At 43.9% G+C, this 19,158-nt stretch overlaps 1 protein-coding gene across 10 annotated transcripts in view; it reads right to left on the bottom strand.

Moving 5' to 3' along the window:
• ZNF618 (zinc finger protein 618) overlaps window positions 1-19,158 on the bottom strand; it is a 190,570-nt gene that overhangs the window by 32,450 nt on the left and 138,962 nt on the right. For 4 of the 10 annotated variants that reach the window (XM_049895070.1, XM_049895077.1, XM_049895071.1 and 1 more), the window contains 5 exons: window positions 14,525-14,614; window positions 13,425-13,460; window positions 13,253-13,330; window positions 6,189-6,269; window positions 5,544-5,633 (listed from right to left, as the gene is read on the bottom strand). In XM_049895070.1, coding sequence (XP_049751027.1) covers window positions 5,544-5,633; window positions 6,189-6,269; window positions 13,253-13,330; window positions 13,425-13,460; window positions 14,525-14,614 — 375 coding nt within the window. The remainder of the gene's footprint in view (window positions 1-5,543; window positions 5,634-6,188; window positions 6,270-13,252; window positions 13,331-13,424; window positions 13,461-14,524; window positions 14,615-19,158) is intronic. The other 6 variants (XM_049895078.1, XM_049895079.1, XM_049895080.1 and 3 more) reach the window with 3 other exon arrangements.

Raw genomic sequence — 19,158 nt, 5'->3', positions numbered from 1 at the left:
ATTAGAAAAATGCAAATGAAAATCGCAATGGGATATCATTCCCCGTTGCCATTGAGTCGATTCCAACTCATAGCAACCTTACAGGACAGAGTAGAACTGTCCCATAGGGCTTACAAGGCTGTAATCTTGACAGAAGCAGACTGTCACGTCTTTACCGTGAGATATCACTATATACCTAGTAAAATGGCTAAAATTTAAAAGACGATATCAGTGTTGGTTAGAAACTAGAACGCTCATGCTTGCTGGTGGGAATATTAAATGGCATAACCACTTCGGAAAACAGCTAGGCTATTTCTTAAAAAGTTAAACATATACGTAGCATATGCCATTCCACTCATAAGTATTTACCCAATTGGTAAATAAATAGGTATTTACCCAATCCAGCCATTCATTCCTAGGTACTTATACAAGAGAAATGAAAACATTTGTCCATACAAAGACTTACACACAAATGTTCAAAGCAGCCTTATTTGTATTATCACCAAACTGGAAACAACCCAAATGTCCGTTCATAGGTAAATAAAATAAACTGTGGTATAGTCAAAATAGACAAAAAAAAAAAAATTTTTTTAACCCATCAATTTAAAAAGAAAAAACAAACGAACTATTGATATATGCAAACATAAATGAATCTCTAAACAATTATGCTGAGTAAAAGAATGACAAAAAGTTCATAACATCATATTCCATATACGGAAAATTCTAGAAAAGGCAAACTATAGTAACTATAAGCAAATCAGTGTTTGCTTGGGGATGAGGAAATGGCGAGCAAGGGATTACAAAGGGCACGAGGAAACTTTTGGAGGCGAAGGATATATGTTCATTATCTTGATTGTGGTAATAGTTTCACAACTGTATATATGTCAAAACTTACCAAACTGTATACTTTAATTATGGGCAATTTATTATAAGTCAATATACTGCAATAATGGTACTTTTAAAAAACTTCACCAGAATTTTTTTTAACGATCATTAACAAACCAATGATTGACTACGGGGCACTCTGCTACTCCTAGGAATGTAGGTTCCCTGCCCTTGAGGGGTTAGTCTTGGGAGTAACATTAAAAACCAGGTAAAACCCTGGACAATTTTTGATAGAAATGAAAAGAAAATGTGTTCTTGAAAATAAATTAACTCTACAAACTACCCTAGTTCTTAAAGAAATTTAGATGCCTATCTAAGGAAAAAAAAAAAAAAAAGCTTCAAAGAAGGAAGTCATTCTTCTGGCAAAGAAGAAATATCCCAACGTTGTTTAACTTTTGTCAATTCTGTTCCAGGCTGGACCTTCCAACATTCTTCATGTATTTTAATAAAGTATAGGCATAGTGACATGTAAAAGAAAAAATCAGTCCACATAATCTACCCCATTAACAGAGTAAAAGACAAGACTCATAGAATAATCTCAATAGATTTAGAAAACACACACACACAATACCAATTTATGATAAAACTTTCAGTTTATTTATGATAAGACCTTTCAGTTACTTTCCTTAAGGTAACTTCTTAGCACAATAAAGAGCATCATGTAAATTTACTTTGGCTAACATGATACTTATGAACATAATACTTAGTGATGAAAACTGAACCCTAAGACATGGAGCAAGGAAGGGAGAGCCACTCATTTCTTTCATTCAACATTGTACTGGAGCGTCCTGACCAGTACAATGAAGAAATTAAAAAAAAAAGGGATATGTATTGGAAAGAAAGATGTAAAATTGTCTGTATTAAATATCATCATAAAAAATACACAAGGAAAATCTTAAGACATCTACCAAAAAAAATTTTTTTAAACTAATAAGCAAATTTAGCAAAGTTCAGGATACAAATTCAATATTCAGAAATCAATTAGGTTTCTGTGTAATAGGAATGAGTGATTGGAAAATAAAATACAAAATCATAATAATGCCAAAAACATAAAATGCTTACAAATAATTTTATGAAATGTGTGCAAGACCTCTGAAAATATATGAAATATTGCTCAGAGAAAGTTTAAAAGACCTAAATACATGAAGAGATATACCATGTCCATAGATTGGAAGACTCAATGTTAAGATGTCCACTCTCCTCAAACTGATCTATAGATTCAATATAATCCCTAACAAAATCCCAGTTAGAGTCTTTTGTAGTAACTGACAAGAAGACTCTAATATTTATACAAAAAACGTATCTAGAATATCCATATAATCTTGAAAAAGAAGAACAAAATTAGAAAACTGACAGTACCTGACCTACGACTTAATATAAAGCTGTAATAATCAGGTCCATGTAGAACTGGCACAAAGACAAATAGATTAATGGAACAGAAATAAACTCACACTTACTTATACATTCAATGAATTTTCAACAGTGGTTCCAAAACAATGCAATGGGGAAAAGATAATCCTTTCAACAAACGGCGTTAGAACAACCTGATAATGTATGGAATAAAAGAAGTCTCAACTCATACATCTCACATCATTCACAAAAGTTTACTGGAAATGAATCACAGACCTAAAGGCAAAAGCTAAAATTATAAAGCTTCTAAAAGATAATAATGGAGGATATCTTTACCACCTTGAGGTAGGCAAGGATTTCCTGGGTACCCAGAAAGCACTAGTCATAAAAAAGTGATAAACTGGATTTAATCAAAATGAAAAACTTCTGCTCATCAAAAAGACACTGTGTAAAAATCAGTAAGCATGCCCAAGACTGGGAGAAAATATCCACAATACATGTACCTGACAAAGCAACTGGATCCAGAATATATAAAGAATTCCTACAACTTAAAAAAAAAAGACAACCCAACCAAAAAATGGGGAAAGACTTCAAACAATTTCCAAAGTAAAACATACAAGTGACCAATGAGCACATGAAAAGATGCTCAACATCATTTATCATCAAGAAAATATAAATTAACACCATAATGCAGTACCAGTACATACCTTTGAGAATAGCCAGAATTAAAACATAAAAACCCTAACACTACCAAACGCTGGCAAGGATATGGAACAAGTAGAACCCCATACATGGCTGGTGAGAGTGTAAGACGCTCCTGCCATTTTGGAAAATGATCTGTCAGTTTCTTAAAAAGGTAAACACACTCTCCCCCATGACCCAGCAATTCTACTCCTTGGTATTTATCCAAGAGAAAAGAACACCATATGTCTACAATAAACCTCTTACAAGCATTTTCATAGCAGTTTTATACATAATAGCCTAAAACTGGAAACAACCCAAATGAACACACGCAGGCAAATGGCTAAACAAACTGTGGTATTTTCATACAATGGAATACTCAGCAGTAAAACAGAATGAACAACTGATATGTACAACATATATGAATCTTAAAAACATTTTCCTGAGCAACACAAGCCAGACACCAAAGAGTACATACTATGTGATGCCATGCGTGAGAATTTCTTCCACACCAGAAATGCGTGAGAATTTCTTCCTTCCAGATACTCTCATCAGCCCTGGATACCACCTGATAAAGCCATCAAGTCCAGCCCCTGCCTCCACACAGAAGCCATGGACATAAAAACCCCTGGATCTGGGGCCACTGGAAGGGCAATTTTTTGGGGTCAGTCTTGGAGAATCAATCCCCTGCTGGATCTAGCCTAAATCTCCAAGGTGTTTTTTAAACACATGTGATCCTACAGCCCCCAGACTTCAGTGAAGAATAGACAAAGAGAGATTCATTCAACAAACAGGGGCAGAAAGACAAAGACAGAGAGCCCGCAAGTGCGAGAAAAAGAAAATAAGGTACACAAAGAGAAGTAAACAGGCTTTATGAGAGGAGCACCTGGATTTAGGGAAGAAGTCAGGGTACAAGTGATGCTCCCTTTCCCACTGCACCATCTGACATGAGGTGCAAGATTGCATCATGGTTAAAAGCGTGGTCCTGGAGCCCGCCTGCCAGGCTTCAACGCAGGCGCCGCCTCTTATTAACTCCATGACCTTTCTCAGCTTGCCCCAGGAAGACCATCTGGGGGAAGAGAGAAGAAGCACTAAAGACATTCTCTAACTGCTAAAACCAAGATCACAGGCTGGCCTTGTATGAATGTCTAGCTGTAAGTGCATTCTGGGTAACATCCTCTTCTGGGCACCTGCGGCAGGGCACTGCACTGCTGGATTCCCAGAGGGGTCCAGGCCATGGAGCTCAGCACCAGACCCAAGTGCTATCGGGTGGAGAGGCTGCCAGATAGAACCTTTGCCATCTCTTCCCCCTACACACGACCCAGCTCACTGGGTAACCCAAGCATCTGTGGCCTGGGTAGTGGGGTGGGTTCTGGGGGATGGCTTCCTCTAGTTGCCTGCCTGAGGGTCACCTCACATTGGAGATGCCTGCAATCTAGGTCCCTGGGATGGAAAGGCCTCGAGAACTCTCACAGATGGACACTCAAGCCCAGAGAAGAGAAGCAACAGGCGCAAAGTCACACAGCAGTCGAGTGTCAAGTCTGGATCAGAATCCTAGCCCAGTACCCTACCTGAGGACATGAATTCCCCACCACTCTGTCCACCAGGCTGGAATTCCTGGGGTAGCTGCCTATGGCCTCCAGGCTCTGGACACCAATTCCTCCTGCCCCTAATGTCCTCAATGGGAATCGCCTGCCTGTCACTGCTGTCAGGCTACAGGAAGGCTGTGGACCTCCCCAGACTGTAGACAGCCTGTGGCCCCAGTGACCTTGTGCAATTCCTCCCATCTGTCTGGACTTAAGTCTTCCCATCTATAGAACGCGGGAGTGGGATCCCACAGCTCTGCTGAGAAACCAGGCAGTGATGCCTCCGAATATGCCCCTAAACATCACCCTACTGCCCTGTGACTCTGGTTAAGTCTTGTCCCTGTCAGAACTTTTCCCCATCTGTAGAAAGATCTGAGGGCCCTTCTAGCTCATACACTTGGGGATCTAAAGATGGAAACACCCCTCAGACATCTAGAAGGAGGGTGGGAGGTCATCTGTAGGTCCACAGGCATCCAGAAGACCAGGATGTCTGCACTTCCCTGCCTGTGACCTAGATGGGACTTGTACCCAGGGCTTCCAACTCCAGCTAAGTGCTCCTCCTGCCTTCTTACCCTTTCCACCAATAATGGCAAATAGAGGTGCTGTCTTCATCTTGTTCACATGGCCCTAGCTTAGGGGAGAGGCAGGGGCATGGGGGAGGGTGGCTGGTCCCTGTATGAGTTTGGATTGAATCTGCATTATATGGCAGTGGCTTCAGGAACCACATGATTTGGAGTGGGAACAGGGCCACTGAGGGACTTGGACAAGTGATGCCTACTCTCCTAACCTAAAATCCACATGGGCCCAGGCCTTTTTGTCCAAAGCCTCAATTCCACCAAGAGAGAACTGTGACTCTCCTGGCTTCTGGGTAGGGTTCTCCCAACTATTCTGGCTACTGCAGCAAGGTGGCCGCAGGTCAGGCCTAGAGACTACAGACTGACCCAGAACCAAGTTCACTTTTGTTTTTACCACCCTTGGCACAAAGCTCCAGGTCCCTGGACTAAGGCTGGTCCACTCCCTCCCAAAACTGCCCCCCGGCCCCCAGCTGGAGCAGGTACTCACTGATGGGGGCGTGTAAGGCCACGTGCTCCTGGTAGGGCGTGTAGTACTTATACTGCTTCCCGCAGAACTCACAGGTGTAATTGCCGGTTTCTGGCCAAGAAGGAAGATGGTGTGGAAATGGGTATCCGGCCCCCACCCAGAACCAGCAGCTTTGCTCCCCCCTCCCAGTCCACTCCCTCTCCATTCTGGGACCACCAACTAGAATCAGAAGCCATGACTCTGGAGTCAACGTTCTCGGTTCAGATCCTAGCTCAGCCATTTCTAGCTGTGCAACCTTGGGCAAGTCTCTTAACTGCCCTGTGCCTCAGTTTCCCTAGCTGTAAAATGGGCAGAATAACAAGACCCCCTTACAGGATTGCTGTGAGGATTAAATATATATGTCAAGTGTTTAGAACAGTACCTGGCACACACTGTTCGCCTTCCTCGCTGCACCCCCAGCCCCGGTGCTCAGGAAACGTGTGGTGGCCTGAGGTGATCCCCAATGCCAACCTCTGTATCACCCCCTTTGCAAACCCTGCCCTCTGCAATGGCCAACCACGCGTCCCCCCTCATCTCCAAGACCTGCCCTGCCCAACCTCCCCCCGCCCCCCACCAGGCACAAGGGGTCACTTCTTCCTCTCAGGTCCCACCAGACTTTATCTTTACCTCTCTTTTGGCACTGCCTAACTTCTTTCTTCTTAAAAATTTCTGATGTAATATTGTTCACTGGGGGAAAATTATAAAATACTGATAAATACAAAAAAAAAATTAAAATTTCAATCATCTGTAATCCCCAAAGAGAAGCAGCTACCCCCTTGGGGCAGAGGGTGCATCTTGCCGTTTACTCCAGTCCCCACCCACTGCCGTCTCATCCGGGGCTGCTGCTCTCGGCCCTATCATCTGTGTGGCCCTAGGGGCCTTGAAATAGCCAGCCCCGGTCTATCACCTCTTTGTAGGCTGGTGTACTCGGTGGATGGTACTTTCTGACCACCTGGCCCAATCAGTAAATACGGATCTCTACTGGCAGTTACCAGGGGCATGGTTTCCAGTGGACTCTGGAATCTGCTGATCCAGTCTGGACATCTACCATGTTTCTATTTTTTTCCCCTTTATATACATATATATATAGATATAAAGTAAAAATGCTGTGATCCACATTCTTTTAGAAATCTTTAAATATTTACCCCATCAGGATAAATTCCAGAGCTGGGAAAAGGATATGCATTTTTAAGGCTTCTGATAGGCGTATCACCAACTACCTTTAAAAAGGTTGGGCCAATTTTCATTCCAACAAGAAGGGTGTGGAAATAGCTATTTCTGCACACCATAGCCAGCATTACCAGTATTACCATCTTCTTACATTTTGTCTATCTGATGGCGGGCCTATATTACACTGCTGTTGTCATTTTCCATTTCTTTGATTTCTGGTGAAATTGAATATGTTTTATATTTAATTAACTCTAGTTTTCTTTTTGGACTTTTCTATTTGTTTTGCCTCTACAGGTAAGTTTACCTTTTTAAAAAAATCTCTAAGAACACTTGGTAGATTAAGGCTATCAACACTTTGTTATACTTGTTACAAGTATTTTTTTCTTAATTGGTTTCTTACTCCATTTATGGTTTCCCCCGCCTCCACTGTAGAAGTTTTGAAATTTTTGGTAGTTAAGTGCTACAAACTGACCCATGAACACTGGAAATGATGATGATGTATTATTTGCTGTTTGTTTCAAAGTTGTTAAATCAACTGTATTAATTATATTATTCAGATCCTATGTAGTAGCCTTGTTATGTCAAAGGCTAAAGGTATACTGTATACTGTAATAACCTTCCCATTATCACATGGTTTGCACTGGGTCCACTGTATTTCTCAATGTATTTTTTATATTTAGATAATACAATGCTGTCTGATGCACAAAGGTTCATGGGATCAAAGTCTTCATTGCGAATCGTACCCACTGAAAGTAACATTAAACTATTCCCTAAACAGTGGTTCTCAAAGTGTGGTCCCTGGACCAGCAGAATCAGCATCATCTGGGAAACTGTTTAGAAATGCAAATTCTTGGGACTTACCTATGGAAACAGAAACTCTAGAGGCTGGGTCCTACAATCTGTGCTGTGACAAGCCCTCCAAAAGACTGTGATGCACTGGAACATTTAAGAACCACTGCTCTAGCATTTAACGATATTGTTTTATTAGTTTGTTTTTTTCTAGTATTAATACTGGAGCCCTGGCGACACACTGGTTAAGAGGTCGGCTGCTAACCAAGAGGTCAGCAGTTCAAATCCACCAGCCACTCCTTGGAAACCCTATGGGGTAGTTCTACTCTGTCCTATAGGGTCACTATGAGTTGGAATCGACTCGACAGCATCAATATTATCATTAATATTATCAGTTTCTTGATAATTACTTTGTCTTTCAAATCCTGCTTTGTATTTGTTTGCATGCACCTAAATATACTTCCCTAAATTTTCTTGTACTTTCATTTATTAAATCAGTACTATGCATCTTCGATGGTTACAAGGGAGGAGAACGGTGGGGATGGAAAAACACTAAATAGACAGTAGGTAAGGGGTGAAGGACAAGACAGCACACAATACTGGGGAAGCCAGCACAACCTGTACAAGGCAAGGTCATGGTAGCTCCATAGACACATCCAAACTGCCTGAGGGACCAAATTACCGGGCTGAGGGCTGTGGGGACCATGGTCTCTGGGAATATCTAGCTCAATTGGCATAACATAGTTTATAAAGAAAATGTTCTACATTCTACTTTGGTGAGTAGCATCTGGGGTCTTAAAAGCCTATGAGCAGCCACCTAAGATACTCTACTGGTCTCACCCCTTCAGGAGCAAGAGAGAATGAAGAAAACTAAAGACACAAGGGAGGCTGTCTCATCAGGGGGAGAGTAATTGGGAGTATATAGCAAGGTGTATATGGGTTTTTGTGTGAGAGACTGACTTGATTTGTAAACTTTCACTTAAAGCACAATAAAAATTATTAAAAAAAAAAAAAAAGACACAAGGGAAAGATTAGTCCAAAGAACTAACGGACCACAACTACCACAGCCTCCACCAGACTGAGTCCAGTACAATTAGATGGTGCCCGGCTACCACCACTGACTGCTCTGATAGGGATCACAATAGAGGGTCCCAGGCAGAACTGGAGAAAAATGTAGAACAAAATTCTAACTCACAAAAAAAAGACCAGACTCACTGGCCTGACAGAGACTGGAAAAACGCCGAGGGTAAGGCCCACAGACACCCTTTTGGCTCAGTAATGAAGTCACCCTTCACCAAAGATTAGACATGCCCATAAAACAAAACAAGACTAAAGGGGCACACCAGCCCAGGGGTCAGGACTCGAAGGTAGGAGGGGACAGGAAAGCTGCTAATAGGGAACCCAAGGTTGAGAAGTGAGAGTACTGACATGTTGTGGGGTTGGTAACCAATGCCATAGAACAATATGTGTACTAACTTCTTTACTGAGAAGTTAGTGTGTTCTATAAACCTTCACCTTAAGTACAAAAAAAAAAAAAGGTACTGTGCTAAGTGTTGAACACCCTGGTGCTATAGTAGTTAAAGAGCTACGGCTGCTAACCAAAAGGTTGGCAGTTTGAAGCCACCAGACGCTGCTAAGCAAAAGGCTGGCAGTTCGAATCCACCAGACGCTCCCTGGAAACCCTATGGACAGTTCTACTCTGTCCTACAGGGTTGCTATGAGTGGTAATGAACTCGACAGCAACGGGTGCTAAGTACAAGCACAAAACAGTCACGGTCTCTGCTTTCATAGAGTTTGCACTCTGGAGACAGAAAACTCAAATCATCACACAGATTTAAAACTGCAACCATGTAAGTGTAAGTGCTCTGAAGGAGACATACACAGTGCCATGATAACCTTAACAGAGAATTTAATCTAATTAAGGAAGTAGGAAAGAGTTTCCTGAGAAAGAGATGCTCAAGCTCAGAGTAAAAGATAAGGATTTAGCTAGGTATGTCTCTAGTAAACCATTAATTATCGGACTCTTATTCGGCTCTGCTATTTTATGGGTTTTTTTTTCTTTTTTCATGCTCTGTCCTTTCTGGTCGTTCCCTTATTTTTCAGTTGGTAGATGAATTGCTTTCTTTGCTTTACCATTATTCGCCAATATTATACTATTTTTCATTATTTTCCAATATTGTCCCCTATTTTAGACAGTCTTTAAGCTCTATTCCTCTAACTGGGATAGGCAAGAAAGAAATGATATTTTTAAGTCTATCTCCATTGAGAATCCAGTTCTTCTCAAATTTTAACTTGTGTAGGAATCACGTAGATGGTTATGACACAGATTGCTGGGTGCCACCACGGAGATTCTAATTTCACAGGTCTGGAGTGGGGCCTGGAAACACTGGTGGCGTGGTGGTTAAGTGCTACAGCTGCTAATCAAAAGGTCGGCAGTTCGAATCCACCAGGTGCTCCTTGGAAACTCTACGGGGCAGTTCTACTCTGTCTTATAGGGTCGCTATGAGTCGGGAGTGGGGCCTAAGAACTTACATTTCTAACAAGCTTCCAGGAGATGCTGATGCAGGTCTGGGGGCCACACTCTAAGCAGAACTGGTTTAACCTACTTTATCCCTCGCTTGTCCCTTCCTTCTTGTTTTTAAAAAATTTATTTTTTAATCTTTTAGAATAATCTTCTGTCTTTTAATTTTATAATGAGATTTGCAACATTGTAATCTTACTTTCAGTTTATCTGGTTTTAGTAGGCACCACAAGTTCTCTTACACCAAGAACTCCTCATAATTGAGCTTTAAATTTGCTTTATCACTCAGTTCACTGGAGTAGATCCTTCAAATAATTGTTTGCAGATGGATGAGTATATGGGAGTAGTATGTTTTCAAGCCCTCACTTTTTTTTTTATACATAAATCATAGTTTATCTAGATAAAAGTATTCTCAGATTACAACCTTTTCCCTACAAAACACTCCATTGTCTTCTGGCATTTAATGTTGTACAGAAGTCTGAGGCAAGTTCACCTTGAATTCATTTGCAGGTAGCTTGGTTTTTATGCCTAAATGCCTGTACAGGTTTCCCCCCGCCCCCCCCCCCCCGCCCCCTTATTTTTGTAGTTCAAAAAGTACTAAGGTCTATCTACGTATGAGTTCGTTTATATTAACTCTGACACATGATGAGCCCTTTAAATTCGCATATACAGGTTTTCCATTAGCTGAGCAAAGTTTTCTTCTACTCTATCTTTGCAGTATTGCTTCTGTTCCACTGGTACACACCACCAATTATTTGAGGTTGGTTTTCTGTCCTGCATGTTTAACATTATTTTTTCTCTCAGTATCTAAATCTGCTCAAGTTTGTCTTTCACATCACTAACTCGGTTTCTGAGGATCAATTCTGTTCTTCCTTCTCTATAATGTAGATTTTAGCTCTGTTCTTATCTTTCCACTTCCCTGCAATCCTTCCCCATCTCACCCCTCTCCATTTGCCTTTTCGCCTTACCCTGTTGCCTTTTCACTACGCAACTTCAGACTCCTTTTTCACAGAGGTCAGATTTTCTTATATTCAGTTGAGGTTGTCAAAGAAAATTTTCTTTTGGATTTTATAGTAAATCTTCCAGAAGTATGTTCTTCCTCTGAGTTTTCTAAATCCTCTCTTGTTATGTAGAATTTTCATAATTCCCATGTTTTGTTTTTATTTTTTCAAACTACTCATGTTTATTCAGGCATGAAAAGTCACCTGTAAATGAATCCAGACTTATTGTTTCAATAAACATGAATGAACTGTCCTCAATCTCACCCTCTATGGTTATGATAGTAGAATTCTCAGAACTGCAGCTGAAGAGCAGGTTGAAACCCACAACCCCTTAGTTCAATTCCCTCCTTCTAGCAGGATCCCACCTAGGGAACCTCTGCTCTAACATGGCTCCTACTTCCTCCTACACTAGTACTCAATTCTTTAGTGTGCTCAGCTGATGCCAGATGTGGGAGGCACCTCCCAGCATGTTTGCTGCCAGGGATTTCCTCATCCCCCAACCTAAACCAGGTGCCATCAAGTTGACTCCAACTTATGTCAACTCCATGTGTGTCAGAGTAGAACTGTGCTCCACAGGGTTTTCAATGGCTGACTTTTCAGAAGTAGATTGCCAGGGCTTTATTCCAAGGTGCCTCTGGGTGGACGTGAACCCTCTCCTGGCTCCTCCTTATTCTGTAACTATCCTAGTTGTTTTCAGGGTTCTCTACCTGCATTGCCGTGCTTACAGAGACAGAAGCCCACAAAGCAGCTTTCTTCTCTCACAAGGCAGCCCCTGAGTGTTAACAAAGAACAGCCTCATAGTATTCTGGAAACCTCAGTTCCATAAAGTCAAGCTGGGAGCATGTCGGGAGCCAAACTCAGTGGGCATTGCAAATCCACACTCCCTATAGTTTGTGATAGCTCTTCCTAGGTTCTGGTTCTGGTATCAGTTGTCTGTCAGAATTAGAGATATACAGAGCCAGTTTCTCCTCGTTCAGCATCTTCCTGGGTAATTAGCATTGTTGTTAGGTGCTGTCAAGTTGATCCTGACTCAGAGTGACCCCACATGACAGAGCAGAACTGCCCCATAAGGTTTTTTGGATATAATCTTTACAGGAGCAATGGCCAGGTTCTTTCTCCCACAGAGCCACGGGGTGGGTTTGAACCACCAACCTTTTGATGAGCAGCCCAGAGTTTAACTGTTGTGCCGCCAGGGCTCCTTGGATTAACAGGTACCACTACTTAATGCTCTCCGTGTACATGTCAAGGACCATGCTAACTGCTTGACAAATACAATCTCACCTAATCCCTTCCACAACAATCCTGAGAGGTGAGTCTTACTGTCATCATGTCATCACCCCCATTTTAGAGTTGAGGAAATGGCAGATTACAGAGATTAGAAAACGTGTGGAACATCACACAGCTATTAAGTACAGAGCTGGGATTCACACTTGAGCTGGTCCTGAAGCTGTGGCTCTTGACTCTCTCTCAGTTAACATCCCTCAGGTATTATGCTCTGAGGAAGTCCTGTGCTAGACACTTTATTTGCATACACCCTGTGTTTCTCTGTGTATTTTAACAGTCTTCCCTCCCCTCACCCCACTCCCCACCATGTGAATTACCCAAGGGCAGGGCCACGTGTGTCTTGTTCAGTACAAGTTTGCTGAACACTGGGAAGTCATATGCTGGCTCCTGCCCACAGGGACTTACTGGGAAAAGGACAGAGTATCTGCATGTGGCTCCTCCGGATGGCTTCCATCACTAATAAACCCCTTCAGATGACAGTGACAAGAGTGATTTTCTGAGCACCTCCTATGTACCAGGCACTGCGCTAATAAGTGATTTACATCCATGGTCTCATTTAATCCCCCAACAAACCTGCAAGGAAATGCCCTCCTCACTCCACAGGTGAGGAGCCTGAGGCTCAGAGCGGCTAACGGACAGCAACGGCACCAAGCAAGTAAGTAGTTGAGCCAGCGCGCAGCCCCAGGCCTGCCTGCCCTCACTGCTTTGACTCTGACCCTATGCTAGACTGTACTAAAATCCTAAAACTGATAGGACCAATTGACAGGTGGGCAAGGTGAGGTCAAGGAGGCCAGCCACTCACTAACCTGTGCTAGTGCTGTAGGATGAGTGATGTCTGCCCCTGCCAGTGGGGAGACTCAGCCCTGCCTCCCTCAGCCAGCCCTTCCCCGTCCCCCACCCCCTGCCCCAGAGAGAGGCCCGCATACTTGGCCCGATTTTCTGGAATGGTTCCGGGGGTTCCTCCTTCACCTCGTCTGTGGCCACAACACCTTGGTCGAAGGGGTCTGCGAGAGAACACATGGCCCTTAGCGCCCTGATAACCCAGGTCTCGGGAGCCCCGCTGGGAACAGGGGAAGTGGGTACCCACAGAGGACTTACCTGCCCGATTCTCGGGGGCCCCTTCCACACTAAACACTGTGCCCAGGCGGGAGGCAGCAGCCGCAGAGGGAGAGAAGCAAACAGGAGCCCTGTTAGTCCCTGCCCACAGCTGCCTCTGCCTGAGCTCCCACACTCTGTCCTGAAGACCTTTACTTTAGGGCCCAGGAAGGTGGCCCTGGCCAGTGTGGAAGCCCCACAAAACCAGGGGCCATAGAAGGGCATGTCCCAACTAAGATGAAGCCTGTGCCTGAATCCCTCCACCTCCTCATAGCCTCAGCCCACCCCCAAATCCTCGCCCTGTTTCTGAATGGCCAGCACCCACTCACAGAGGCCAGAACAGTAGAAAAGAGGAAGAGATTTGCAGAAGAGAGAGGAGGCGAGAGGTAGGATGACCAGTGGCATTAGGTGCTGAGGCGTGGTTGTCACAGCTTGGGAGGAGCTGGCGTGTGGGACTAGACAGGGAACCCCTAAGATCCCTCCCAGGTCTAAGACCCTATTTCTAGGAATCTTAAGATTCTAAAAATGTATTCCCTAAATTTATCACTATAATTTTTAACTCTAAAACCTAAGATTCTAAAATGACATCATTCATTGTAAAGAACTGGTTTAATTTCACCAGAGCACGGGAATGTTCAATATGTAATTATTAAATGGCCCGATATAGAATTGCCGATATTCAACCAGTTTTGACCTAGAAAACTGACGATTTCACTTGAGTTAACCTAAATAGCAGTGTATACAGAGTATGATGGGAATGACCTCTCCCCCAGAACCTCCCTCCACCCACGCAGAAGTGACCACTGCCAACAGGGTGTTTTTCCAATCCTTCACCTGTGTTCTTGGAGTCTATGATCTGAGGTTCTAATTCTGAGATTCCAACATCCTGTGATCCTGAGACTAAACACCTATATACTGCAGAGGCAATGTTTCACTGGGGCCCAGGGGTGAATAGCTCCCTTTGTGATTCTGGCTGGTGCCTGGCCTTTCTCTGGGCAGGAGGAAGAAGGAGAGGACTGGGGTTAGGTGGGGCTGGTGAGTAGCCCTGGGAAGGGGTGCCTCTGTGTGAGGCTGTGCCCTGAAAAGTGAGGGGCCTGACTCACCATCCACTGCGTGCAGGTCTCGGTGCTCTTGGAAACAGCTGTAGTATTTGTACTTCTTCCCACAGATGTCACACGTGTACCTGAAATTGTCTGCAAGGGATGGAAAGACACACACGGTCACCAGGGCTTCAATGGGCAGGGCTTTTTTTTGGTTTGTTTGTTAACTCATGTGCCTTAGGAACCAAAGATGGGACTAACTAAGAATGGCCCCAGCTGGGCAGCCCCATGGAGAATGGGTTCCCAAGCCAGTGTACCCCTTGGCACTGCCCAACCCTCCTGGACCATGAGAGTTGTGACACAGCCCACTCCCTCAAATGCCCAGTTCTCCTCCCCATGTGTGGTCAGGCTTGGGAGACCTGAAGGTCCAGCCTCAGTGCTGGCTCCAGCAAGACCATGTATTGCTTTCTGTGTCCACAAGGTTTAAGATGGGGTGAGGGGAGCTCCAGACCACAGGAACACCAGGTAGCCTTGAAGTGACTCCCAAACCAACCCCCAAACCTAGCATGCATGAACCGAGTTCCTAAAGGCCTTGTTCGTAACTGGCCCATCCTCCCTTCACCAGAGGTTACACAAGAATAAAACCCATCACAGCAGCTACCACTTCCTGGGTGCTTACCATGTGCTACGCGCCAGGTACCTCCGGTACCTTTCCTCAGTTAGTCCTTGCAACAGACGGAAGAGTTAGCATCCTACTTTACACACGAGGAAACTGAGGATCAGAAGGTCCTACCCCGAGTCCCACAGTTAGTGAGGGCTATGGAAGGGAGCTTCTGAGAAGGCTCCAATGTTACGGGAGAAGGATGGCCTTCTGGGGTCTGGTTCCTAATGGTGATCTGCCTTCGAAACTCCTTTCCTATACTAGCCAGGCTGGCTGCTCTCTGCAGCTGCCATCCTTGTCTTTGCCCAGCCTCTCCTGCCAGCCTGGCCTGCCACCTCCAAAAAACATGAAACCTCATGAGAACCACACACCACAATGTCTCCTCAACATGGATGGGGACCACACTCCCAGGCCCTCCTACAGACAAGAATCAATTTGTACAAGAGAGTTAATCCCAAAGAAGGGGGAGAAAATGCTTATTTGTCAGTGAAATCACGTTTTCAGAACCGCAAGAGAGCTCTGTGTCTCAAGCATTGCCACTGCGTGTCTTGGGTCTTCAACACTAGCAAGTAGCCATCTAAGATGCATTAATTGGTCTCAACCCACCTGGACCAAAGCAGAATGAAGAACACCAAAGACACAATATAAATACGACCCCAAGAGCCAGAAAGGGCCACATAAACCAGAGACTACATCAGCCTGAGACCGGAAGAACTAGATGGTGCCCAGCTACCACCGATGACTGCCTGACAGGGAACACAACAGAGAATCCCTGATGGAGCAGGAGAACAGTGGGATACAGACCTCAAGTTCTCATAAAAAGACCAGACTTAATTGTCTGACTGAAAGTAGATGGACCCCGGAGGTCATGGTTCCCAGACCCTCTGTTAGCTCAAGACTGGAACCATTCCTGAAGCCAACTCTCCAGACAGGGACTGGGCTATAAGACAGAAAATGACACCGGTGGGGAGGGAGCTTCTTGGCTCAAGTAGACATATGAGACTATGTGGGCAGCTCCTGTCTGGAGGCAAGATGAGAAGGCAGAGAGGGACAGGAGCTGGTTGAATGGTCATGGGGGATACAGGGTGGAGAGAAGGAGTGTGCTGTCTCATTAGGGTGAGGACAGACAGGAATACATAGCAAGGTGTGCACAAGTTTTTGTACGAGAGACTGACTTGATTCGTAAACCTTCACTTAAAGCACAATAAATTAAAAAAAAAATGCCGCTGCAAATGTGTCTGAGGAGGTAAGTTCTAGAGTCAGGACGGAGCTCAAATCCAACTCTACCACTTCTCAGGTGAGACTGGCCTTCAACATGCTTCCTAACCTCTGTGCCTTTCTTTCTCATCTGTATAATGGGAATAATAATAGAGCCTACATCTCCCAGAGTTGTTTTAAAGAACAAAGGAGCACAAAAAGGAAAAATATTCTATGATTGAACTTGTATGAAATAAGAACAGGCAAATGCACAGAGACAAACATTTATTAGTAGGTACCAGGGACTAACCAAAAAATCTCATTGCTGTCAGGTCGATTCTGACTCATAGCAACCCTACAGGACAGAGTAGAACTGCCCCATTGGGTTTCCAAGGGGCGCCTGGTGGATTCGAACTGCCAACCTTTTGATTAGCAGCCGTAGCTTAACCACTACACCACCAGGGTTTCCATCAGGGACTAAGGGAGGGAGAAATGAGGAGTTATTGCTGAAAGACTGAGTTTCTGTTTGGGGTAATAAAAAAATTTTGGACATGGACAGTGGTGAATGTAATCTATGTCACAGAATTATACACTTGCAAGTGGTTAAAATAGCAAACTTCTGTTATATATATTTTACCACAATAAAATTGGGTAAAAAAAAAAAAGGATTATTGTTAGGTACCGTCGAGTCAGTTCTGGCTGGTACTGACCCTATATACAATAGAATGAAACACTGCCTGGTGTCCTGCTCCATTCTCACAATCATTGTTATGCCTAAGTCTGTCGTTACAGTCACTGTGTCAGTCCATCTTGTTGAGGGTCTTCCTCTCTTTCACGGACCCTCTACTTTGCCAAGCATGATATCCTTCTCCAGACACTAGTTCCTCCTGATAACATGACCCAGGTACGTGAGATGAAGTCTCGCCATCCTCACTTCTGACTCTACTTCTTCCAAGACAGAGTTGTTCGTTCTTCTGGCAGTTCATGGTATATTCAACATTATTCACCAACACCACAATTCAAAGGCATTAATTTTTCTTCAGTCTTCCTTATTTATTGTCCAGCTTTCACATACATATGAGGTGACTAAAAATACCACGGCTTGGCTCAAGGTGTATCTTAGTCCTCAAAGTGACGTCTTTGTTTTTTAACACTTTAAAGAGGTTTTTTTGCAGCAGGTTTACCCAATGCATGTGTCGTTTGATTTCCTAACTGCTGCTTCTATGGGCATTGATTATGGATCCAAGTAAAATGAAATCCTTGACAACTTCAATATTTTCTTTGTTTATCATGGTGTTGCTTATTGGTCCACTTGTAAGGATTTTTTGTTTTCTTTATGTTGAGGTGTAATCTATACTGAGGTTTGTAGTCTTTGATCTTCATCAGTTCAAGTCCTCTTCGCTTTCAGCAAGCAAGGTTGTATCATCTACATATTGCAGGTTGTTAATGAATCTTCCTCCAACCCTGATGCCGCATTCCTCTTCATACAGTTCAGCCTCTTGGACTGTTTGTTAAGCGCACAGATTGAATAAGTATGGTTAAAGGATACAACCCTGACGCACACCTTTCCTGATTTTCAACCACACAGTACGCCTCGTTCTGTTCGAACGGCTGCCTCTTGGTCTCACATACAATACACACTTGATAAATGGGACCTAATATTATTGTTTTATGCAAAGGCAATCAACGTGAGGGTGGTAAGAGAGCTGAACAAGGTTAATATTTCATTTTCTTAGTTGAGAGATGGGTAAGTGGGTATATCTTTATGCCTCTAAGTATGACTGGACTATTGTCCTAATAAATAAATGAAAGAAAGATCCCTGGATTAGAAGGTGTAAGATGTGCCTCCTAGGCCCACCTCCATTACTAGCAAGCTGTATGATAACTTCTGTCTGGAACTCAGTGACTTTATCTGCAAAATGGGTAGGCTGGATGCAATATTCTCGATCGGCGCCATGGCCAGGCTTCTGTAACAAGGCTGGTGGGTGAGAACAACAGGCGTTCAGAGCAGAGCAGGCCTGGGTCAGGGTGGGGGTGCGGGACTGAGAATAAAGCACAATGGCATGGGGAAGAAAACGCCACAGGGAGGAAGGGAAAAGCGACGGGAGGACTAAAAATACCGCAGGCTACAGAGCCCTCATCCAGCAAGCCTCCCGGACAACGGAAGCTAGGCGGAATAGAACACATCATTGAGGGGCTGCCCGAGAGGCCAGGGACCCAGAATAGCCAAGGAAGGAAAGATAAATAGGGAAGGCCTTTAAATGTGTGCCTAACCACAGGCAGATCATGGGTGCTGAAAAAGAAGGGCGCGATTGAGGGAAAAGAGAGCCTAGGGCCAGGCCAGGGCGGGTGAGGCTCTGGGGGAGGAGGAGGGAGAGGCTTTCACCTCCTCCTAGCTGCGGGGGCTACAATCTGTGTCTAATTTCCCTGAGCCTCAGATTCTACTCCAGAATAAGGAGCACTAATCTCCAAACTGCCTGCCTCCTGCCTACTTTGAGAACCCAAACAGGGAGTGGCTGGGAAGCTGCCTTAGAAAAAAGAGTAATAGGACCCAGTCCTCTGTAGCCCCAGGTACCACCTCAAACTGTTTTGTTGTGTGTGTGTTTTCTCTTGGTAATGTTATTTATTATTTTTTAAAGAATTTTATGGAGGAATAACAAATATATAAGATAGGGGCAGGCAAACTATGGCCCCTGGGCCAAATCCTACCCACTGTCTGCCTGGTAATGAATCTGCTTATCTATTGTGTATGGTTGCATTTGTGCGGCAACACAACGGCAGAGCTGAGCAGTTTTGACAGAGATGTCTGCTCTATGAAATCTAAAATATTCACTATCTG

This window comes from Elephas maximus, chromosome 9 (genome assembly GCF_024166365.1).
Source record: "Elephas maximus indicus isolate mEleMax1 chromosome 9, mEleMax1 primary haplotype, whole genome shotgun sequence".
Taxonomy (NCBI): domain Eukaryota; kingdom Metazoa; phylum Chordata; class Mammalia; order Proboscidea; family Elephantidae; genus Elephas; species Elephas maximus.
This window is presented reverse-complemented; position numbering and strand designations above follow the sequence as displayed.